This window comes from Thermobia domestica, chromosome 11, assembly GCF_964235325.1.
Source record: "Thermobia domestica chromosome 11, izTheDome1.hap1.1, whole genome shotgun sequence".
NCBI lineage: Eukaryota > Metazoa > Arthropoda > Insecta > Zygentoma > Lepismatidae > Thermobia > Thermobia domestica.
The window spans coordinates 115,395,936-115,421,492 of NC_137464.1; the positions used below are offsets into that span (position 1 = coordinate 115,395,936).

General features: G+C 35.6%; 2 protein-coding genes across 3 annotated transcripts in view; both read right to left on the minus strand.

The window, feature by feature from the left end:
* Positions 1 to 20,332, minus strand: part of Arv1 (ACAT-related protein required for viability 1) — a 43,542-nt gene extending 23,210 nt beyond the window's left edge. For both annotated transcript variants that reach the window (XM_081731011.1, XM_081731010.1), the window contains exons 1-2: positions 20,192 to 20,332; positions 5,594 to 5,713 (exon numbers count right to left, since the gene is read on the minus strand). In XM_081731011.1, coding sequence (XP_081587137.1) covers positions 5,594 to 5,713; positions 20,192 to 20,281 — 210 coding nt within the window. In that variant the 5' untranslated portion in view covers positions 20,282 to 20,332. The remainder of the gene's footprint in view (positions 1 to 5,593; positions 5,714 to 20,191) is intronic.
* Positions 20,333 to 20,383: 51 nt separating this feature from the next.
* On the minus strand, positions 20,384 to 21,011 carry mRpL17 (mitochondrial ribosomal protein L17). The gene has a single exon (XM_081731012.1). The coding sequence runs from the start codon at positions 20,942 to 20,944 to the stop codon at positions 20,384 to 20,386; it is 561 nt and encodes a 186-aa protein (XP_081587138.1). The 5' UTR covers positions 20,945 to 21,011.
* Positions 21,012 to 25,557: the final 4,546 nt, after the last annotated feature.

Here is a 25,557-nt window from a genome sequence, read left to right on the forward strand (position 1 = left end):
AAACAAAAGTCTTATTACAGAAAGGAGTACTCTGTCAATACAGTTTTAAAAGACAAAAAAATAAAGATTCGTACCCTCCTCAAATTAGTTTATGCGTAATATGGCAGCTTTGCTGAGGGACTGGACCTATGGTCAATCTCAATAGTATCCATTAAGGATGCGAAGTTGTAGAACATTGCTATAGTAGTTTTAACTTGATCGTCTTGCCTTTCAAATAAAACTCTTTTATTTGAGATAATATTTGCAAACAAAACTATATCAACAGCGAAAAAGAAGAATAGTTAGATATTCCCGGTTTATATCTGTAAATCTGCATTGCCAATTCAAAAAATCGAAACATTTATAAAATGCTTTCGAGAAATACCTCGTATCAGTGGCGTATGCAAGAGAGATCTTATTATATCCCCCTCCCCGAACAATATTATGTAAAAATAGAAAAATCCTGAAATGATATGACTTTGAGAATTCAAATCCCTAATAGAATTCTCCGTACGCTACTGTCTGGTATCAACCATATCATATCCATTTTTAAATTATTTCCCTGTGCTTGTATATATATATTCGCAGTGGTTCTTTACAGATGTTACTAATAACTTCCGAGGGAGGATAACCGCTTTAATAATTGCCGAGTCAACATTAAATAGAAATTACACTGCACATAGAAAATTTATAGATCTTTATTTGAATAGAATAATCTTCGTTGCCTTCTTTACGCACCAACATCATCATACTTCTCGGGAATTCTGTCTCTCCATACACACTTAGCATAAAGCTGTGTTAGGATCTTTTCTACTAATTTCCTTTAATGTGTACCTTCACCTTTGTTTGGAGGAACACGGGCTTCTGAGGTCCAGAGCTCACGTCTTGAGTGAGAAGTCCCTGGTTAGATCCCAAGCCTTGAGACTTTGTGGTCGACATAGTGTCCATAAGTTTTCTCAGGGTTCTCCTGTTCCTTCCTACATTCTCATTTCATCAATTTTTTCATAATAAGAGACAGGGCTTTTGAAATATCGCCAGTGGTTCGCATCAGTTAACTATCAATTCTGTAAAGAATCCCATCTTTTAACAAATGCAACGCTATAAATCATGAAGTTTAAATATGTACTCAGTTCTCACTTATTTCTTCAAAGAGGTTTTGTGGAATGCTATATGATCTCCCTGTTCTCTTTGTAAGTTCAAGAGGTGATATTTTTGTTAGAATATTTTTAAGAGGTACGCACACACAATCATTAGCAGACTTCTTAAATGACGTTCTGGGTCCTCCACAATGGTAAAATCATACATATACAGCATTGTTCTTCAAACTGAGTTATTCAACCTCTACCAACCATCAATGTCCATCATAGATATATACCACTGTGCCATTTGTTTGTAAAGTCAAGGGCACATTTTGAGAAAAACAATGGTTTTCATAAATATCAATTTTCGATTTTACGTAACACCTAATATAATAACATTTCCTGAAAGGCCATGGAAACTATAATATTTTCTTGTTCCTTTGCCTTGAATACCATTTTTTTTAAATCTTTCTTTCAAATGCTTCGATACGAGTAACAATTTCTTGCTGTGTGTCGAGAAAATAGGTAATACCTTTAATGTTTTATTTGTAAAATCGAACATTTTCTCTACAGTAAGGAACTGATCTCTTGTTGTTCTTTGCATGGTGGCTTTATTCACTTCCCGCTTTGCTGTGTTTCGTACTCCATCGCAGATATTCTTGCTATGGCAAAAGACCAAAAAAAGCCATTCAGCTTCTTGTTCGAATTCGGTTTTGTAGTTGCAAATGTTTGGAATATTTTCTTGTATTCTTATATTGACTCCCACTTCCATCCGAAAAGTGAATAACGAGCATGCAATAAATGGTACTTATTCTTAAAAAGATCAGTTTAATGTTTCCCAATGCTCTATTTCTTACTACTTTTAATACTTTATTTTATTTTTATTCGTAATTGGTTAATTTTATTTAGTTTTCAAAGTTAATTTTTCAACATTGAAATAGAAATAATAAACTGAAACAATGTATTCTGTATTTCAAGTTGATAAAGTATTTAGTTCAAAAATAAATGGTTGGAAGCAGTGTAAGTATCCACGGGTAATATTAAATATTAAAGACCATGGGTAATGTTAAATATTAAAGAATTATTTCGTTGGGCAATCGAGTACCTATACGTATATATCACTAGAATTACTTTTGGAATAATTTTGATTTCCTTTTGGGGTGACTAAGAGGGATATAGGAACTAGAATAAGATAACATATAAGAGAGACAAAAGATTAGGACTCGCGGTTTTTGGCTCATCACAGGCCTAAACATATTAACATACAACCTACAGCAGATCAAAATTACTTAAAAAACACTATTACTTAAACAAAAGAAAAGAGTTCGAGTCATTTGCAAAACATAACTTGCTGCGGCCAAATCCAACTTAATTGTACTTAAATATTTCAGTAATTTCTGTTGTCTTCGTCATTAGCTCTGGGAACTAACCATTTCTACACTATGTTTCATGTTTCTTTTATGTTCTATACTACATATGTTTCTTTTATATTCAAGACTATGCAAAAAATTCTAATGGAATGTATTTGCAGCAGTAGAAGCTTCAAAAGAAGAGTTGTTCGAGTACAAGGGATTTTCATCAATAAGAGTTTACGTCTCATTATTTTTCAACTAGTCACAAAAAACAGAAAGAAACCTTCATGTGAGTTTCCTAGAAATACTGACGAAAGCAAGATTTTGCTGAAACAGTTTAGTGCAATAAGTGCATTTGGATATAAATATGTGTCAAATCACATCCTTAAATCAATGTTCGATTCATATTACATTAAGACGAAACACGCGATGTTAATTTCAGGGCAACATCGACAGAAACTGAGATTCAGTTATCAAAAGGTTTATTCAGAAATGCAAACCTAAGTGACCTTAAATTATATAGATAAAGCAATATTCAAAGTGTTGTACAGTGGTTACAAGTTAAAACAATTTGTCTAAGGGTTAGATACGAAGGAAGAAAAGAAAAAAAAAAAGTGAATATAATATTTAAAATTCTAAATAGCGTATCTAAATAACTGGGCCCAAGATGGTTTTGTGTAACTGGCTCCACCAAGTTTTAGTAAAGTTAGTGTGTGTACGTGATCACCAACAATTAAACAAGTGATTGCTGATTTGTGTGTTCTCTTTGAAGAAGAAGAAGAAAAAAAAAGCTAAATTAAATAACACGTAGAAATCTTTAGTGAAGCCGAAACTCTTCATTTCGAGTCTGACAGCCGATGGCAATAAAATTAGTTGCTGAAATCATCCCATAAGATTAATCATCTGATTAGGATTCAAAGGGCTCATATAAATGTTAAAGATTGTTACTTTTAACAAAATATGTCAGACTTTATTTTGAGTACGTAACGCAAGCATTTCACTCTTACAATATAATAACACTATTCAGGGCCGTCGCGTGGGTTCTAAGCGCCCGGGACGAGAATTCTCAGGCGCCCCCCTCCACAGCCTATTATGAAAAACAACCAATCTGTACTCCTAGATTTAAATATGGAATGTAAGATAAAAGAAGTTGGTATTATCTCAATTTTTTAAAGTGAATAGCTTCTGTAGTTAAAACAAAAGTTAATGAAAATATTGTTTTGAATTATTGAAACCGAGTGGTGGTGGTGTTTAGTTTGAACTTGATATACATCAACATAGTAATAGCATAGAATATACAAATAACGATACAAATATTAAATTCCAAGATTTAAAAAAACCTTCTCACAGAGCGATGGAGAGAGTTCCAGGAGAATAATCCTAGATGAGGTTTTACATTACCGATAATTTTCAAGTTCAATACTCTATCAAGATCTCTCAAGGATCTAATTTAGGTTCCCTGCTGTTTCTTCTTGTTATTAGTGATATTCCTCTCTGTATTAAACTTCTCGAGTTCATTTTTATTAAACTTTTTTTTTTTTTTTTTTAAATGACAATCTCAAATTATACTCTAAAGTAAGTTCAATTGATGATTGCATGAAACTTCACCAGGATCTACAGAGAGTTCAAATATGTTGTGATAAGAATAAATTAGTGTTTAATGTGCCCACATGTAAATATGTATCTTTCACGAAGAAAGAAAATCCAATTAACTTTATCTACTATACAATACGTGACACTTCCTTGTCTACTACAAATATCAAAGATCTAGGAGTTATGTTTGGTAGCAAATTAACCTTTTCTCAACACGTTGACGCAATAAGGAGTAGTGCATATAGAAATATATGTTTAATTTATAAGATAGGACAGGATTACTACAAAGAATCAGCATTTATAAGGTTATATTTTTGGTGTGTGAGGTCAAAATTAGAATACTGTTGTTCTATTTGGACACCAAATGTCACTAAATAGAATACTCTGATGCAATAGAAAATATAGTTTAATTTTTTTTAATGCTTACATAAAAGAAAACCGGTTTCTACCCAAAGTATGCCCCTATGAAGACAGTAACGAATTTGTTTTCAAACATAAGAAAAACAGAGATATGTGTTTGATCTGTTGTTCATACATAAATTATTAACCGTAAAACTGACTGTACAGAATTGGTTTCAGAAGTATTATTACGTGTCCCAACAGGTAAGACTAGAACAGCAAACACTGGACATTCTATTGCAGGAAAGCAAGAATTAACATATTACATGAGTCTCATCTGTGGAGAACGTGTGCTTCATATAAAGAAATGATTAGTTGAGTTGAGTTGAGTGAGTTTAACGTCCCGTTCAGCAGCGAGGATATATGAGACGAGATCTACTGATTAACGCGGAATCCGAACAACATGAGCTCCCGCCGGGAATTAAAACCGCGTCTCCCACATCAAAGGCACGTGCTCTAACCGCTCAGCCATTAAGGAGCTCATGAAATTATTAGATTTCGTGTAGTAGATGTATTTAGTATGTCCGAAAACAAGTTCAAAACAATTGTCAGGCAATAACTTTTGCATAATTAAACTATGTATATTTGTGTATGCATAATAGTGTATGTTAGATAATAATGTACACGACACTGTAACTGCGAATTAAACCTGTTGTGTTGTTCTTATGAAATAAATAAATTTTACTTGGAAGTGGCCAGATCATTATTAAAATATCTGAATTAATATTATTAAAAAAAGAAAAAAAATCATTTGCCAACGCAATCTGAATGGCTTGAATTTTGTTGATTTGTCGCTCCGGCGCCCCTCTGGTCGCGGCACCCGGGGCAATTGCCCCGGTCGCCCGCCCACGCGACGGCCCTGACACTATTATGTACAAATCAATGCATAACTATACTTTTAACATTTTAACATTTCTAAGTAACACTATGTATAATGCCTTAAAAATATCACATTTGTTTCCAACTTTTCTAAAATCCTCATATTTTTATCAATATAAATTAAACAATTTCAAGGGCACAAAAGAATTTTACCAATTGCATCTTTTATGCAACACCATGGAAAGAGTGAAGTATTTATAACAGAAAGATGATGAAATATTCCCCTGAACACAACTGTCAAAAACTATTTATTTGTGGTTGAATTGATACAAGAAATGATTCACATGCATACTGAAAATACGATTATCTTACCTTAAACGAAGTATTAAATAAAATGTGTCTATATGCCTTTCTGTTCCATAGCACTAGGTCAATAAGCACGATCACTGGGTCATATTCTATATATTTGTCAGCTACTTCACGGCAGGAACACTATAAAAACGTAATTACATAATTTACTATTTTACAAGTAACAGTATTATTTACATATAAATTCATAAACAAACTTGTAACAGCAGATAATTTCAAATACATTCATAAAGTATACACATAGTTTAAAAAAAAAAAAAAACTATTCTGGTACTAATTCTGATCTCATGCATAATCTGTAGTTATTAACAAGTATACCTCTTTTGACATTTTTTAAAACCTTTTAGCTTGTTATCAATAAAAACACAATAATCGTTGAAAAAATAAAAATAAGCTGACGATCACTCATCTGGGCGTTTTGGTCCAACAATACATTAATAAGTGATTAAAAAAAGATTCGAATTTTATGGCTATGCCCAAATAATAATTATTATAATAATAAATAAATGAATAAATAAAAATTAAAACGATTTTACTTTCTCTCCATTTACTAAAATTACTTATTACAAGGTTGAGTCGTAAGTCTTGCAATATTCTGGTACACAACATATCTATTTATTACAGTACATTGAAAGCTGGTTAATATTCAATGTAATCCCCTCGTACTGTCTGCAGCCACCTTCCCACAAGTTCCTCTATTCCATGTCGATATCAGGTTTTGTTCTTAGAGGTAAATAAGTTGGTTACTGTTGTTTCCACATCCTGCTGATTGGTGAAGCACCATGATTTCAGAAGCAAGTAGTAATCCAAAGAACTAACATCAGGACTACATGCCGGGTGTGGCAACAATTCCATGTCATCAATTCCTCCGCTTCTTGTTGCATTTTCCGACTTGAGTGTGGTTATGCGTTATCTTGTGGCAGCAAGGCTCGCTTTCGGTTCACCAATGCAGCATACATCCCCTCCAACTCTTCGAAATAAAGATCGGCATCGATGGTCCGAACATTAGGAACGAACTCGAAGTGAATTATCACTCACAGTTCTACCACATACACGCCCACTCGAAACTGTCATGTTCGACGATCGGTTCTAGAAGTTTGCCGTTGCTCACCCAACGTTTTTGCAAACTCGAAAGAAGTCTGGATATATCGACTCTCCTCTGAGCCTGAGCTGTGGTCAACTCATATGGCACAATATAGCAGCTTCTGATGTTTCTGCAGGGTTCCAGAAGGTGACGCACTATAGTGGACTGAGATATGCCGAATTGGTTTGACATTCGTCTTGTGCCGGTGGATGGATTTTCCTCAATGGTGTGTCGTATGACCTCAGAATCTGTCACTCTGGGGCGGCGGAACCTTGGCTAATCATCATTTTTACAACCTGCACATAATTTCTTGAACCAAAGAGCTGCTGTCCTGGACCTTCTTCTTTCGCATGAGAAATAATTCAGGTTGCTGCCGAAGCATTATGTAACTCAATACAGTGATGGTGTACGTAAGAGAAGATGTTGAGTACTCATCGTTACTACCAAAATAAACTGTCCGAAGATATTGACGGAGTGACAGCCTACGTGTTAAATAGTCCACTTGCACACTACTTCTTGTGCCAGTTTGACCTTGTATTTACAGTCGATCACGACGTATACACGCGCCTGTTGTTTGAGTTGCGGAAATACTGCAAGACCTACGACTCATCTTTGTAACTATAATACTTAAAAAGACATCTGGCAGCATAGTTTAATAATATACAGCACAACTCACTGATCTAGCCCATAATTGGTGTACTACAGAAGAAACTAATGGTAACACACCATTTCTTACAATGAGATTATGGCTCCCATGTAACACTTTGAATCGTTGTAAGGGTGATAAAACAAATACTGACTTCATTGGAACTCGTAATCACCCTAAGTAACTCCGAATGGAGGCAAGAGCATGTTGTACAAATGTTGAATGTCTGACTGGGGTACAATAGTCACGCTTGCTCTTGACCCTGACGCTGTTGAGCGATGTTCTTTGCCAGAGGCCAGCTGGCGGTAAGATACTATCTGCCATGCCCTACGCGTGATCGATTGGGTTTAAGCCCGGAAACTTAGAATGCCAGGGAAGAAGGCGTATACGAATACAGCATGTTCAGTTCTTCCGGCGGTAAGGAGACGCAAGTTACACTACTGAAAGATGGGGTCCACCAGTGTTCAGGAAATGTTACGTTGTCACGAATGTTTTACTTTCAAATATATATATATATATATATATATATATATATATATATATATATATATATATAAAATTAAAATAAAATAATGAGGAATGATGTTCACTTTCCTTAGGACTATGGACTGTGTAAATGTATTACTGACTGGTGGTCACGAACCTACTGGGCCCCGTGCAGGCATGCTACCATTCACCAAGTCAGTTGTCCCCGGAAAATGGAACTCAAATTCAGCCCGAAGAAGATAATTCCAGAGTATCTTCCATCACAACTCGAAGTTCGGCATCCAGGCCTGCAGTCTGTTATCCGAAACCCGTCGTGAGAAAGGTTGCGAACCACAAACTACCAACACAGGATGTCAACCTCCCAGTTGAGTTGGCAATGATGACTACTGAAACTGAAATTTTGTGTGTGTAATGGCAAAAAAAAAAAAAAAAAAAAAAAATCCAAAAACAAGATTTTAGCGCAACGGAAATAAAATCCAAAACTGAAATTTTCAAGAAAACTCAAAATAAAATTCACAGTATTCGGTCGTCTCTTACGTCTGTCGCACCAAGAAAACTTTTACTTGAAACTTGTGAAATCTCTTTCGATTGAAAGTTAAAATATCTCTGATATTGCTCATGCATTTTGCACCTTGACCACATATCTAGATTTTACTGTATATTATTCTAGCTTAATACACATTTTAAATTCCCCATTCTACTTGAAAAGAAAATTGTCAGATTACAACTTCTATATTTTATTGAAGAAACATTTTATGAGTTTATACAAATGCTACATCTTGAACAGTATTGAAGGGAAAATTAAAAAAAAAAAATCATTCATATTAATTGGTTCTACAAGTTGATATTTGATTTCAGGTTTAACAGAAAAATCTGGCAACCTGTACATTTCGAGGAATAATAATAATAATAATAATAATAATAATAATAATAATAATAATAATGTTGACATTTGAAAATCAATACACCTGTATTACTAATGACAATCCTTTATGTAACTACTTAGCAGGTGACTGGTGGGCTAGAACTTCTCAAGTTTACTGTATTTTATTTTACCTATGTGTCTTTGCACAGTGACTCCGGCGGCAGGATTTACGTACATTTTTCACTACTTGCGCTCTATGCACGGAGCATCTTCACTTCGTTATGTCTTTTATTTCATATTTTCATCATTGACATAGTTTGACACAGTAAAACTAATATATCAACACATAGTAAAACTTAACTACACCTAACCTAATCTAATCTAAGCTAACTTAACCTACTAGAATAGAAAATTTTATCACACATTTAACATTCCTAGCACCCATATCACACCTGAGTCACAAAGACGTATAATGTCAACATTACGGATCAGTCCGAAGAAATTAAATATATAATTTTCCTGACGAAATTAATAAATACGGTATTAAATATTTTAGTTATATTCTCTTTAAACAAGATTGGATAACGTCCACGAGCTATAGAAAAGAAATTCTGTTGCCAGAAGATACCATGATGCACCCACAAAGTATACCTGCACCAAGTTTTCAAAGTAAATATGACACGCAATTGGGAATTTTAAATATTTTCATTCGGACTTACTGCTCAGCCAAAAAAAAAAAAAAAAAGTTTTGAATTTTTTTAACGTTAGGAGCAGTATCTTTGTTAAAGCAATATAATCTGTAATTTCTAGTAAAGTATTTTTCTCTTGAATTACATTGTCAGAATGTTACTAAATATTGGGAGGAGACTTGCACTCACAAGGAACACCAGCCTGTCTATTGCGACAACCAAATTAAACATTTTAAAGAAAAAAACTTCCCCCGGCTTAACCGCGTAGGACCCGTGTTCACATGATAGATGGATGTGATCGCAGTCTCTAGGAAAACAGAATTTTCGTTTTAAAACTGCATGATTATATCACACACTAACAATATGCACATGCAAGCCATCACTTCGGTCCAAACAAAATTTCGAGGTTGAGCACACTAAACCACAGATTTTCGTTGCATCCTGTCAGTCTCACTGAATAATAGTAAACATTCTTACTTTCTTGCTTTACAATTTGCACCGATTTTCTTCCTTAAAACCGCAGTGGTTCTCTCAAAATAAATACTTAACACCAAGTTATGTTTACTGACATTCTAACTCATCATGTCTGCCACCGCCAATCGGCTTGCCCCAGGAAATTTTGCTTTGGTACCTTCCTCCACTCTCCATTGAGCGTGTCAATACCAAATCCAAACCACTTAGCCCAATTTAGTTGACCGCTAAAACATAGTTCACATTAAATTGAGTAATCTTGGAGCTAATTTTCTTAATTTCTGCACAATTTATGAACTAGGAAGAACTAGATTGTATGTCTGATCTTCAACACGACTTTTGGTAAAAGGAACAAGAATAACAAGAAGAAGAGAGCTAATTGCTTCTTTGTGACGCAACAAAAGGATAACACCTACAATCTCGACATATCAAAAGAAGCCGAACCAATGATAAAATTTGGAATGAGCCTCAAACGAAACTGAGATTTCTCTGCTCCAATGAGAAATAATTTCTACCTAAACAAAGAGAAATGCCTAAAAGACATCATGGCCGAATTTTCAGAATGAAACTTTTAGTTTTCTTGTAAAGATTCCCTACATCTAAATTCCCTTGAAAATAGTACAAAACCTTTAAGAAACTACAAAATATACACCTTTCAACCACATAACATAATAATGACAAAATATGCAATAATAATAAAATATCACGTTATGTTTAATTTTATGGACACTACTCCTAAATTATTTTGACGAAATATTACAATTTAAAGTTGAACCCTAAATAATAATAATTTACAAAATTTTCGATTGTCTTTTGAAACTAAGTATGAACATGAATATACAGGTGGTTCAAAAAATCACGGATCATGATCAGGGTGGATTGATTTAAATCAGTCTGATTTAAATCACGATTTTAATCAAGATTTAAATCACTTGATTTTTTAAATAAAAATCGTTGATTTAAATCAAATTCCGAAATGAATTAATTTAAAGTGAAAGTAAGTAAAATCCCGTTTCTCTTCTGTTATTTCGATTATGGAAGATAATAATCATAATACAATGAGACTCAAATGTATGTAAGCACAGTATGAAAACGAGTATTATGTAGGGAACGATCAGGGAAAATCCCGTTTGAACGGGTTACGGGTGAACCCTGCTTTCTTCTCTTTGTAACACAAGGTTTTAAAATTTCTATTCCAACGGGGAAATCACCATGGACATTTAAGATGAAAACTCTTTTGTGTACACGTCTATTTGTTTGTTTCCAGATAATAGGGGCGTATTTAAAGGGGTCCGATCCCCTCTCCGAAACAAGAAAAAAGTTAGATTTTAAAATTTTGGGCGAAATTTATGTACTAAACACAAAGAAGTTCCTCGGGATCGTAATACGAAAAATTTTGGATGCGTTAAAATATCGAATAATACTTTTGATAAAGTGGATACTTGACCCCATTGCAGAACATGCCGCGATCTGCGATGTGATCGCAAAAAATTTGCCGTGCCTGTGCAGGAAAAATTGTCAGAGGAAATAAAATAGCCAACAGAAAAGTATAAAAACGTGCCTGCTATGTATGGATGTCTTAAATGCACGGACAACTCGCATTTGAACTGTTTTTCACGTCACATAAAGCATATTTTTAAAAATCATAAGTGTTTCTTCTTCTGGAACTGATCATCTTGATTTTTTTTTTATTTTGGAATTCCTGCAGAAAATCCCTACAAGGAATTCGTGTTATGATTCAGTTCAAAATCTCTTATCGTCGCGAATTGTGTCGAGGAATTTGAAGCTTTAAAATATATAAAACGATAATTATGCCTGTTGTGCTGTATGATTGTGAAACATGATCGCTTACGCTGAGGGAAGAACGCAGACTGAAAGTATTTGAGAATAAAATCCTGAAACGAATATTCGGAACCAAAAGGAACGGAAATGAGGAATGGCGAAAACTTCATGATGAGGAACTGCATAATTTATACCATTTACCAAACATTGTTAGGGTCATCAAATCTTGGAGGCCCAGGTGGGCAGGACATGTAGCGAGAATGGAAAAAAGTAGGAACGCTTTCAAAGTTTTAACTGGAAGTCCAATCCGAAAACGACCATCAGGAAGCCTAGGCGCAGATGGGAGGACAATATTAAGTTGCATCTCGCAGAAATAGGAATACAAAGTAAAAACTGGATCCAGTTGACTAAGGATAGAAGTCAGTGGAGAGCTTTTGTGAACATGGCACTGAATCTCCGGGTTCCATAGGTCATAGAGTGAGTTACTTAATTTTAGGCGAAATTTATGTACTTTATATGGATTTCGTGCTGCTAGCTAGTTCCAATTGTTTAAAAATATGCCCCTGCCAAATATCAGTAACCTTCGTGAAAAGAAAAGTGTCATGTTGATATACATTGCTGTACTTTTTCCTTAATGCTTAAGAAACATTGTTTGGGATTGAAATAGGTTAATGATTGGGAATTAATTCAAAATTTAAACCCAATACTTTCACGTAAATGACATAATTAACATTTAATACTAATTCCTAATGTTTTTTCTTCAGTTCGCGACTTGTATTATACGAAGAAAAATATTTGATTTAAATCAAAAAAATCAACAAAAATGATTTTTTTGAAAAAAATCATGATTTTTTTCCACCCTGATCATGATACATTATACTTAGGTATAATGTAACAAATGTACAACGCACTAGTTACAGCTCCCTGAATGAAAATTAGGCGTGACGTACATCATCTTATCCCTTCCTCTTCTCCAATACCAATATGCCAGATGTAGATTCTATATGGCGAGTGTGAATATATACTGTTTTTTCTCTCACCTGCATGGCTACGGACACACACATTGCTGTCACTGTGTCTGATATAGAAACACTCTAGCCCTCCACTCGTCTTGTCATTATCTCGATCAACAACACCGAAGACGCTTTCAGCGATGAACGGTTTGTGTTACGGAACAATCATCGCAACAGATTTTCGTGGTCGTAATGTTTAAATGAAAAGAACATTTTTTTTCCCGTTATTCGATTACTCGAATAAATTATTTCAAAAGTTATGCGAAATATCAAAAATTTATTACGATATTCAAACTGTCGTACTATCAGAAGTAAATTGTTCTACTGGTACCTGGCTGCGCTCGCTATATTAATCCCGATGTAGGACCCATTTCCACTATTCTTCAAAGAATGACTAAGAACGTAAAAAGCTGATTTAATGACTACTAGTGTGTATATATATATATATAATACAGGCCGTTTCCCACCACACTATCTCGCCTCCAAGGCAGCTGTGGAACCACGTTACCGATCCCAGCCGGACTGAAGAAGAACCAAAAAGCTCTGACAGAAAAGGTGAGAGATCTCCCACTCTACCCTGAGGATGAAGAACAGTCACAGAAATTACACTAGTTAACAAATTTAAACTTTTTGTTTGTTACATGAGAAAAATCACCTGATCTTAAAGGAACTTTTTGCGCTGAATTCGAATATGCACTCGGTTTCTCTCCATCACGTACAGTTTTCCCATAACAGAGGGATTTTCGGGAAATTCCCTCAAAAATTCCCTTTTTCAGATATTTTATTCCCCTAGCTCCTGTCCCCTTACATATAGTAACATAAATTATACCTAAGTATACCTTGATTTATATTTAATAAACCCTAAAAGTTTCGTAAAAATTGCTTTGTTCTTTCTAGAGAAATAAATATATTTGTATGTATACTGTGTGCACTGTTTATTGCACCTGATAGTAATGCTTTCAGATCTCCTGAGTTGGGGTAAAAACGATTTGCTTTATTACTACAAACACAGACATAAAAATGAATATTTACAATAGTCAACAACACACTTGTATTGCTCTCTGTAAATTAGAAACGTGTATAAAAATAGAATGTACTTCCAACGTATATTTTTTTTAAACGTACAGTATATGTATATCTTAATACATATATATACAATTCTCCAAGTTTTTTCGTTTTGTTCATGAAATGGTTATCAATATTTGTTATCAAATGTAACAGAATGCAAAAGAAAGAATGGAATACAGACTCATTGTTGACAACAATGAACTAATGCAGTCTGAATTTTCCACTACGGTATCGTTTCCCCCCTCCCCCCGCGCATTTCTTTCTTTCTTGTGTTCTTGACACCTGGTGAGGGAGTTTTGTACATTTTTATATTGACGTGTGGTTTAACACTACTTCACTTTCAAAGTTTTCTTTGCTGCTAAGAGTGCTTTCATGTTTGATCTTAACGGCATTATACCCAACTAAGACCAGAAGTTTAGTTTGTGATCAGTACAATGGCGTCAAGAGGACGGCGTTCGTGTGTTAACTCACCAAATAGTTTTTGTTATGTGTGTGGCCAGTTTGTAGTTAAAGGACAGTGTAGATCCATTACGCCATCGGTGAAACTAGCATATTATATATATTTCGGATGTCGTGTGGGAGATCAGGACAAAACTTGGGAACCCAACATAATTTGTGCGTCGTGCTACGTCACTTTACTTGCATGGGCCAAAGGGAAACGGAGGTTCATGAAATTTGCTGTACCAATGGTGTGGAGAGAACCCACCAACCATCTGGATGATTGTTATTTTTGTCTCACAGTAGTTAAGGGACATTCTAAAAAAAGCAAATACACAATAAGTTATCCCAACGTTAAATCCGCAATTAGACCTATTCCGCACGGGGATGAACTGGGGAGAGATATGGCCAAAAGACTCTGATGATGATCATGACCTTGATGAACCATCGACATCAACATGTACATCCAAGGATCCAACGTTCATCCCTGACTGTGTTCGCGAGCCACATTTCATCCGGCAATGTGAACTTAATGACCTAGTCCGTGATTTGCACCTGACAAAACAAGAGGCGGAACTTCTGGAATCAAGGCTCCAGCAGTGGAACTTATTGGATGCAGAAACGAACATATCAGTGTACAGGAAAAGGCATGTTCAATTTTCAAGCTATTTCTCAATGCAAGATAATGTGTGCGTATGTACGGATATAAATGGGTTGATGGCGGAGCTAGGAATTCCTTACGTTCCAGAAGAATGGAGGTTATTTATCGACGCGTCAAAGGTCAGCCTTAAAGCTGTCCTTTTACATAATGGAAATAAAAAACCTTCTATACCACTTGCGCACTCAGTGAAGATTAAGGAATCCTATGACACCATGTCAACTTTGCTAAATCTTATAAATTACAAGGACCATTGTTGGCAAATATGTTGTGATCTCAAGGTAGTTGGTATTTTATTAGGATTGCAGTGCGGTTACACGAAGTACCAATGTTTTTTATGTTTATGGGATAGCAAAGCTGATGACAAACATTATGAAGTGAAGGAATGGGAACCTAGAGTGAATTACGTACCTGGAGAATGCAACGTCAAATACGCTCCTTTGGTAGATCCTAATAAGATATTACTACCGCCACTTCATATCAAGTTAGGACTTATGAAAAACTTTGTCAAAGCCATGGACACATCTGGTGAAGGTTTCAAGTATTTGCGAGATAAGTTCCCTAACCTGAGTGATGCTAAGATTTCAGCGGGAGTGTTTATTGGTCCCCAAATTAGGAAATTAATGCTTGATGATAGCTTTGACAGCAAGTTAAACAGTGCTGAGCTAGCTGCCTGGACAGCATTTAAGTGTGTTGTGCGCAAATTTCTGGGCAATAACAAAGCTGAGAGTTACACAGAAATCGTACAGGACATGATACAGAATACAGAGTTGGGTTGTAGGATGTCTTTAAAAATCCACTTTTTGCACTCCCACCTCAGCTTCTTTCCTGCTAACCTAGGTGCTCTCAGCGACGAACAGGGGGAAAGATTTCACCAAGATATAATGGCAATGGAGAAAAGGTACCAGGAACGATGGGATCCTTCAATGATGGGGGACTTGTTAGAGAATGCAACATTTCTTACAAGAGAAGGAAGTAGTGTACGCTTTTGTAACCCAATGGAAGTTTCATATATTGTGATAGTTTTGATTGTCTTTTCATGACCTTTTGGTACATTTGTATTATTGTTTATTGTAAATTGTCACACTTGTAAATTATATTGTATCATATTTTATATATGTGTTTGTGGTAATAAAGCAAAACGTTTTACCTCAACTTAAGAGATCTGAAAGCATTACTATAAGGTGCAATAAACAGTGCACACAGTATACTTACAAACATATTTATTTCTCTAGAAAGAATAAAGCGATTATTACGAAACTTGGAGGGTTTGTTAAATATGAATCAATGTATACTTAGGTATAATTTCTATGTTAGTATATGCAAGGGGACAAGATCTTGGGGTGTAAAATAAACGAAAAGAGAAATTTTCCCGAAAATCTCTCTGTTACGGGAAAATCGTACGTGATGGAGAAAAACCGAGTGCATATTCGAATTCAGCGCAAAAAGTTCCTTTAAGAACAGGTATTTCCTTTTATGTAACAAAACCTTTGTTAACTAGTGTTATATTCATAATAGTCCTTCATTTGGGCTTCACAAGAGAAAATCACTGAAGATGATTATGCATGTAAGACGAATTAGCAAGAAGTCCTGGACAACGGAAGTGAGTCAGATACTTACCAGGGTTTTTAACTCCAATGTAGTTAAAACGCTATCCGGATAAGAATCCTGTTCAATATACATGCGAATCGAGTTTATCGACATTGACAATTTGGTTTTAATGACTAGTATTAATGATAAATTCAGATGATGACCCAGAGGAAAAGTTACCGTCCACAGGTACAAAATACTTCCCTCGCCGCGGGGCTATAAATCCAATGTACTCACGTAGATTACCACTAGATATTACTTTTATCCCCACTACGACTACAATCACTAACCAATTAAAAATATCAAAGGCATTCTGAGCTTTGGTGGACGAAAATTCTGGGAACGTCAATCTAACTGGTAAAACTAAATATCACTATAATGCTCAACATGACCAAGGAAGTCCTGTTTATTAGCGTAGCGCTATCTGCTAGGAAAGACTATGATAGTCCAAGATATCACACCGTGAGAGACATTGGGGTTCTACCAACACGTTAAATGGTCCAATGGTAGTCAATTTAAGTAGCTCCGCTGTATGCTTCTTGTCAATCGTTTCCACCAATAAAGTGCTATTCCGTAATTTCTTGATAACTTTAACCTATCCGGCGTTGTAAGTAATTACTTTATCAATGAGGAAAGAACAGCGGTCGGATGATTTGTTTCAGCATTAGCACTATCGGCATATTTAGCTTTAATTATATGATATCGGACTACAGGAATCACGATACTTGTTTTTTCCACGCTATCTACAACTTTACAGCTAGTTTCAATCTCGTTTCGTTTGGGCTTTTTGCTAGAGGATGAGGGCGGACTCGAGTTTGTATTTTTAGTGTCCATAAAAACTTGGTATTAAATATACATTTATAAAGATAAAATGTGTCTGAACGCCGCAATTTCACACCGGGACGCTTGTGAAGAGAACTTTCGCTACTCCCCAAGAAGTTTCGTAAGCACGCCCTCACCGTAGGATCAGCGTGGGGCCGACGTGGTTAAAAGGAATGGGGATCAACGAAAAGCTTTCCCGCTGACAGAAATGTATAGCCTCGGAGATAAAAGCAACCTAAAAGAAAGAAATAAGATTGGAAGTAAAAGAAACAACCTCTCGAACCAAAAAGATAACCCCACCAGCCTACAAGACAACAACATGTGCGATTTTTTAAAGTTCTTTATTTTTAATAGTATTTTTATATATATTTTCAAAGATTTGAACACCGGACAACACAAACATTTGACTTACATAACATCACTCTGGAATGGATGCACGTCCACCCCAGATGGAAGAAGATGCTCACGGACCATCCACTTTCCCAAGACTCCCACCAACCACTCGCGAGTCCGGGAATTCTATTCGCGGCTGAAAAGGTATACATGAAATAGCGGATGAGGGGTGATACATGAATAAGAACCGAAGCTGTCTCTTAGCTCCACCCTTTCCCCGACGACGACGGTCTGCTACATAAAGCAGACACAGACATATAACATACATGAAGATAAATGGATCAGTTAATGACTTAACATGGTACTGCGATAAAGCGAGACTTAACATGGTACTGCAGTAAAGTGACACATGAAACAAATAAATTGGTAGTAAAAAGTGGCAAAGGAAAGAAAGGATTGGTGAAAATTCTATTGGAACGTAAGTTAGTTGCATCATACGTAACTTATGCTCATACTCGCCATCGCTTATCCGCTCCCTGAACCGCTCTTGGTCTGATTCGGTTAAGCAGCATTCATGCTTTTAGCTGCCACCTAGCACAAGTTTTCTTGTGTGTGTGTTTTACACTCAGTCCTCCTAAAGTGAAACTGCAGCCAATAATGCAACTTCTGCATTAAGAAACAGTATCTAAGGCAGTCACAGTGCATTTCCTGTTAACAGAAATTCAAATTTAACGAATATAATAGGTTAACTGCCGTAGACGGCAGCCCCAAAACACAAGATTTACGGAGAAACTGAATCAGACAAAATGTCAGCATGAAAGTAACAAAGATGATGATAAAGCTTGGGTGAGTAGGCCTATTTAGAAAGATAAACGAAGTTACATCTTGGACTATCAGAGTTCGCGTGTTGATAATATGTTAGGGAAATATCCAATAGAGTAAATACGACAGTCTTTCAAACGCACTGTCATATTAACTAACCTAGAACATGTAGTTATGCTGCAGTAATTAAGGGAAACTAATAAGAGATTGACTGCACCTGAACGAAATGTGATGAATGCGAGACAACTGTGGGTGCTATCCTTTACAATAGGATTCTACTGGTAATCATAATATATCGCAAACTTTCCTCCGCATGTGCAATAAGGTAGAAATAGGATGTGAAAAGTGTGGGCTTCACAACCAGTAATCCGTAAGAAAGACATGAAGTGAAGGGTTACGTGAAGGCAATGTACAAAGTGATCATAAAAGTGTCGCAAAGCTGTGCCACACTCAAGGCATGTATATTATACCATATGAAGTGTTTTTCCACTATCCTCGTTTATACGGGTACTCTCCATTGTTGACGCGCCTTATCCTTACGGACGCACATCTCGCTGCCGCTAAGGCAACCCTGCTGCGCTCCTGACCTCTTAGAATGCATGCTATTTAGTGACCCCCCAGCATAAGTTGGTTTGCTTTCAAGTGAATTCGTGTCTTATACACTGCGAGTTTTATGCTGCCTGTGCATACGTGAATTTTGAAGAGGAAGGTTCTAGAAAACAGGTCCCTCCATACAGGTTAATAGTTAAGTTGGTTCATTATCTGTACCAAAGTAAAATATTTAATTCACAGTATTGCCGGGCAAACGTTAGCGAGTGAGGGCAGGTTAGAGTCAAGCAGGGCACGTTGTTTTGTCTTTATTACAGCTAAGTGAGAAGGAGGACCTCTTTTCTAGAACCTTGCCCTTTTGAAGTCACTCTGCACCCACTAATGTAACTTCTCCCTTAAGAAACATTTTCTAGGGCAACTGGAGTGCATTTTCCACTAAAATAAGTTCATATTTCATGAATATAAGTATTCTCTCAAGTGGGAATTTAGTACAGGAAATAAATATTTTCGAATTTGTTTTGTAATTTCTGATGTTTCAGTTGGATGAATCGGATACCGGTTCCGCCCGCTGTAAAGTTTACAGGACTATAGTAGGGTAATGTTTATATTGCTTGCTGGAAATACCTGACTACTTTCGTTATGTCTGAATAGTCTAGTTTGCAACGTAACAGACTAGTTTTGCGCGATAATGCAATACAAATGGATAAGTTTCTAATGAAGGGCAAAAAAGCATGAAAATAAGAAATTTTTGCAGTTAACAGTTATAAGTAAACGGCGTAATTGAAAGAGGAGTAATTCCTCGTAAGGCATATTAAAACAACGTCTCATATAGCCTCGGTGCTGAAAGGGACGTTAAAATCAAAATCAACTCAACAAATAAATAGTAATACACCGTTGAAATCAGGATCATGTGCACATAATTCCCGGACTGCCATCTGTAGAAGATTAGCCAATACAAATATGCCCCAATAAAAATACATAGCATGAAAAATATCTTTAATTTACATATGAATCCAAACCGTAATTCTGTAGAGATTCGTCCTCATAATTTAACGGTAATTGTTTAGTAATGGCGGACCGACAATAACGAAGGCATAAAAGAACGTGCCTTGCAAGGCTCTAACACGCCTTCACTCGCTAACGCTCGCTCTGCAATACTGTCTGAATTAAATGCTATTAATCCAACCGAATGTGAATAGAAGATCGCAAAAAAGTCTGTTAAAAACCTGGCGCCCCAAAGCTAAACAATAGCCAACTTAACATCCTGCACCAGGGATATACTTACACATTCTTTCATCTTGAGTACTGACGGACTGTATATTCGAAATAGTTCATCAACTTTATTTCCACAATTCACACATTTGAATTTGCTCATCTTGTATTACAGGCTATAATCAGTACAATCTGAAAAATATAACTAATTTTATCAGTTTGTAATTACAGAAGTCACAACTAACATTCCACTATCTGTACTTTCCTACTGTGGCGCTTCACTAATTCCGTCCGATTTGTCAATTATTTCTGCATACTTTTGCATGCGGTATTCTCTTTGTGCTTCCGTTAAAAGCACATTCTGTATCCAGTTTTTGTTTGCAATATTGTCACTTGTAAGTGGAGGATACGGATTTCCTCTGAGTTCAAGAACGGATCTACTGAAAGTTGAACCAGGATATGGTTTTGGAGCCTTATAGATCTGTGTATAAGATGTTTGGTAATTTTGATAACGTGGTGCTAACACTTTAAACAACTTATGAACTAATTGTTTTTCTTCAAGCCAGAAATCTGCCATTTCCATTGTTCCATGATGCTTATCACCATGCCTAATAGCTTCTGATATCAAACGTTCAGCATATCCTCGAGCTTCGTCTGCTGCATTGTAATTCAACTCAATACGCTCATACTTAAATAAATCTGTTACGATTCTCCGCAAGTTCTTCAATCTTCCCAATGGTCCTTCAGGATTACTCAAACGTCTTCTCCTGGGCTGTACTGGTACTCTTAGTTTTGAAACAAGTTTCGATATATCTGCTTGGTTCATCTTCAAAAACCCATGTGAGAGCGAAACACAACCAACACCTTTTCTTCTTCTTCTACATCATTATATTTTAACCTTTTCTTCAACTTCTTCTTTTACAAGTAATCATTAGCTAGCGATTGATAATGTTGTAAAAAATGATATGGAGTTCTAAACTAAAGTAAAAATGTAGTCAAGGGCAAGGGCGCCCATTAGGGGAGGTGAGGTGCGGCGCTCGCCTGTATAGGAAATTGTACTTCGGAATATCGAAAACCAATAGAATTTTCAGAATAGTTACAGCAAAATTTGAAACTATATTTGACATATCGATTATACTTGCACAACTTGGAAACCACAACATGGGCGTTCTTGGTCAAGGGGAACATTCGAACCAATTTTTCCAGATTTTTCATACAGAAACGCAACGCAATAAGTGATTATAACTGCCATGCTGCTCATCGCGAACTGATTTGCAAATTTTTCATTGTGGTGACAAATAGTTGAGGAATGTGTCTATTATTCCGTACCAATCTTGGCAAAGGAATTAGGAAAAATTAAATGTTCCAACCACGGACGGAATGTTTCTTCGTGATCATCCTTGGTTTAGGCTGCGCCTTCATTCCATCTGAATACGATTGCGAACGCGAATGCGAATTGCCCAGCACGTGTAAATAAATTGGAGTGCTTCAACTAGATCCAACCTGCGAATTGCGAAAACCGATGAAAAGATCCGAATGCGAACGATCCCAACCTGCTGGGATTGTTCGTCCGAATTTGCGGGAATGGAGCGTCGACTGCGGAGGAATTGAGCGCTACGTGAGAGAAGAAAGTTTGTTTTGCGTGGAAACAGACAATGTTGCGAGCTGCGGAGATTTAAAAAACAAAAAATAGAAATAACGATGAAAATAGATATCGTTGCTTTAATAAATTGTGTTTTTCATAAAGTTCCATTGTGGAATCAAGCTCATCCAGATTACCACAAACGACACGTTGTAAATAACTTATGGGCAGATGTAAGCAAAGAACTTGGAATGGAAGATATGTATATTTTTCTTTGTTTTGTCTTTAAAATATGAAGATTTAATTAATACACGAACTGCAACTTTTTATTCAATTTATATTTCCTTTTTGTTCCTCAAATAACGATTTTACGAATACATGTAATTATTGACAAATATGTTTGAAATAGCAAAAACGAGTTTCTTTTACTCATGGAGCAATAAAGCATTATTTTTCTTATCGACGTGACTTCCCTCACGAGTTGGTGTGATAATATTATATGTTCATGTATATTCTCCCTCCTCATAAGTTAAATAATCTCTTTTGAAAGAGGCATTGCTCTCTTGAAAAAGGCTTTGAAAAAGACATTGCAACTTGATTCGCATTCGGAAAACTTCAGGTTTAGTAGAGACACATGAATTCGCAGTTCGTATTCCCAAACGTATTCGGATGCAATGAAAGCACGGCCTTAGCGAACATCCTCATTTCAGCAACGATTGTTTACAACTTCAGGACTTGAGGTTGTCAGTATGAAAAACTTTATTTTAGAATTTTAAAATATGCCTTCTTTCTAGTTTAATATGAATATTATTACTTCACTCTTTTTTAAATATGTTATTTACGTTACTTCTTACAATTATTCTTACCATGAAATTAGTAAAAGTACAAAATGTAGTAAATATGTTAATACCGAATATGCCAATGCTTTGATAAGTTTTGATTTTATATACTGCCTTATTCGTGTTTTAACTTTTTTAGGACCAAGAGGTAAGATAGGTATAAAAACGTTTACATTTTTCAAATTTCTTTTTCGATCCTGAATATTTGAGATTCGCTTCTGCAAATTTTTATTTTGTGTAAAGAAGTGTATAAAATATTAGTTTACATGGACTATTCCTTCTCCTCTGTTTCCTAGTTGAATATCCTATTTTTGGTGATAATCTCACGTTATGCACCGAGCAGTAGCATAAATAAGGATGCATGCCCCTCTGCGAAAATATCGAAAGCCGCCCTCTATGCACATTTATGATGGCACGTAAAATTTATACAGCAATAAGAAACATTTTTTACTTTGGATGTTCCATTTAGCTAGTAACCATGCCCATGTTAAAAGAAAATTGCGCAGTATTATTATTACTACTATAATTATGTGCATTTTTTCTCATTGATGCAAAGGAAGAAAGTAAACGTTAATACAGTCTCATCTGAATATTGTTGAATATTGCCAACCGGCATTTCCCTGATGTGAATGAGGAAAGTCTCACTCGTGATGCCTTTTACACTTTTTCAATTGAATGTCCCCACTGGAAATCGAATCAGGGACCGCTCAAATCAAAGGCTAGAACGTTAGCGACTACAATACGCGAGGACATTCGATAATTGTTTTTATCTATTTTCTCGAAAACTACGCATGAGTATTTATAGTCACCCATATTATTGTTCACCTCAATGAATTTTATCGTTTGCTATGCTTTCTCTTCCTTAACCGCTAATAATGTTGAAGAATATCCAGTACTTACTGTGGGAAGGTTCCATGAATACGAGATTTCAGACAGTTAAGAATCTTAAACTCTATTTTGTCATTATTCAGAAAAAGTTCTCTACATCATTATTTTATCTCGCGGATCAGAATCTAAAAATAAAATCATACTTCTTTAGTACCGCTCGGAAATTGGAATAATTGGATTGAAATATACAGTAAAATATCTAATTTCTTACTCTTACACAAAACGGTAATAAATCTTGTAATCGGTTATCAAGTTTAATAAAATCTGAATATTGCATGTGCAATCCTCCGTTCACTTACAAAAGCTTTCATCTGAGCCAAAGTAATGTGTTACTCGTTTTTGTTAATGCCATAAAAAGTTTATGTATTTCGTGTTCTACAGGGTGTTCAGAAAGTAACTATGCAGTTCATAACTTGCCGTATTTTATTTTCCATAAACCACTTAAACAACTGAAATTAACTCGAAGCTAAACTTTAATGTCATGGAAGTTATAAGAGATGCTGGAAGTGATCCCCTTGCACTTAAAGACACAGTTGCACACGTTTCTACATGTTCTTGAAGACGTTGTGCAGAACATTGGGAGTGAAGTTCCGAATGTGACGTGTCAGTGCAGCTTGGAGTTCTTGTATAGTGTGCGGATTGTCTTCATAGGCCTTTCCCTTCAACATACTCCATAAAAAGTAATCCGGTGGAAACAAGTCGGGTGAACGCGGAGACCAGAGTCCTCGAGAGATGGTGCGGTCACCGAAGATGTCCTGTACAAAGCTCTTTGTTCAATCGTCAGCATGATGACCTGGATCCCAATGATGTCACATAAGACGTTGGTCTTCAATCAAACCTATAAATATATACAAATACTTGGTCAAATATGGTTCAAATATATTAAACAATGGAAAATATTGTATTAATAATGGACAATCATATCAGTCATCACTTAGCACACCACAACATGGCACTGCATAGTTACTTTCTGAATACCCGGCATATCTATTTCTGTTCAATTGTGTGATTCTGCAGATGGTTGTAATAATTTATTGCTTTGAGTACGCTGTTTATATAATATATTTTGTCATTTTTGTAATATATTTATATTGCATTCTTCAAAATAGTGAATATTATGGAATTTTAAATATGTACCTCTCCAAATTTTGATTTTCTTTGTATATTTTTATCCAAGGTTCCTATTTCTGGAAGATATACACAAACATAGATGAAAATCGATTAATATAACCAAATTAAAGCAGTATGTTCGTAATTGTCAAGGGTATGAGTGTCGCGTCCAGTTGTGTATGTGTGTTAATAATAGAAGACACGACCTGATAATTAATAGAATAAGTTAAGGTTAGTTTAAAGGGACAAATTTTACCGATAGAGGTAACTACAGTCTTCGTATTTCTCTAGTGTATTTTTTTGTCTCTCACGAAAATTCACGATTTTACTTACAAATTTCAACCTACAGACTTCAAATTTTTAGACATGGAACTTCATAACCTATCAAAGACAACAATCCCCGCCGATTTTTTATTTAGAATTTTCTTCATTGTTGAAATGGATATCCAAACCTTTAACAATGAAACTGTTTGAACAATAAAGAAAATTCTAAATATAAAATCGACACGGATTGTTCAATTTGATAGGTTATGAAGTTCCTTCTCTAAACATTTAAAATCTCTAGGTTGAAATTTGTAAGAGAAATTGTAAATTTTCGTGAAAGGTAAAAAATACATTAGAGAGATACGATGACTGTAGTGACATCTATCGCCAAACTTGTCCCTTTAAATCATCCTTAATAGTCCAGAAATAATTTCTATACATAAACTACATACATGTAGTTATAAACAATATGTTCCAGCAGAACTATTAAGTATTAGGCGGACTATACACTATAGGATAGATGCTGGGAAATCTCTTACGATCTTTCCTAGAGTCAAAATCTCAACGTGTATGGCATCAGATCGCATGTCATTTCCTATATTCTGAATGATCCTATGAGATTTCGATTATTTAGAGTACGCTCTATTTCGGAAAGAAAATTCCCAACATTTCCGATTTAAGCGACATCAGGTAAGAGAAAGTGGAAACACTCGACAAAATGAAGAGTGGTGCAGGGACTGATAAGGTATGTTTCGC

Coding starts and splice junctions, on each gene's coding strand:
- mRpL17 (XM_081731012.1), bottom strand. CDS start 20,944: ATGAACCAAGCAGATATATCGAAACTTGTTTCAAAACTAAGAGTACCA.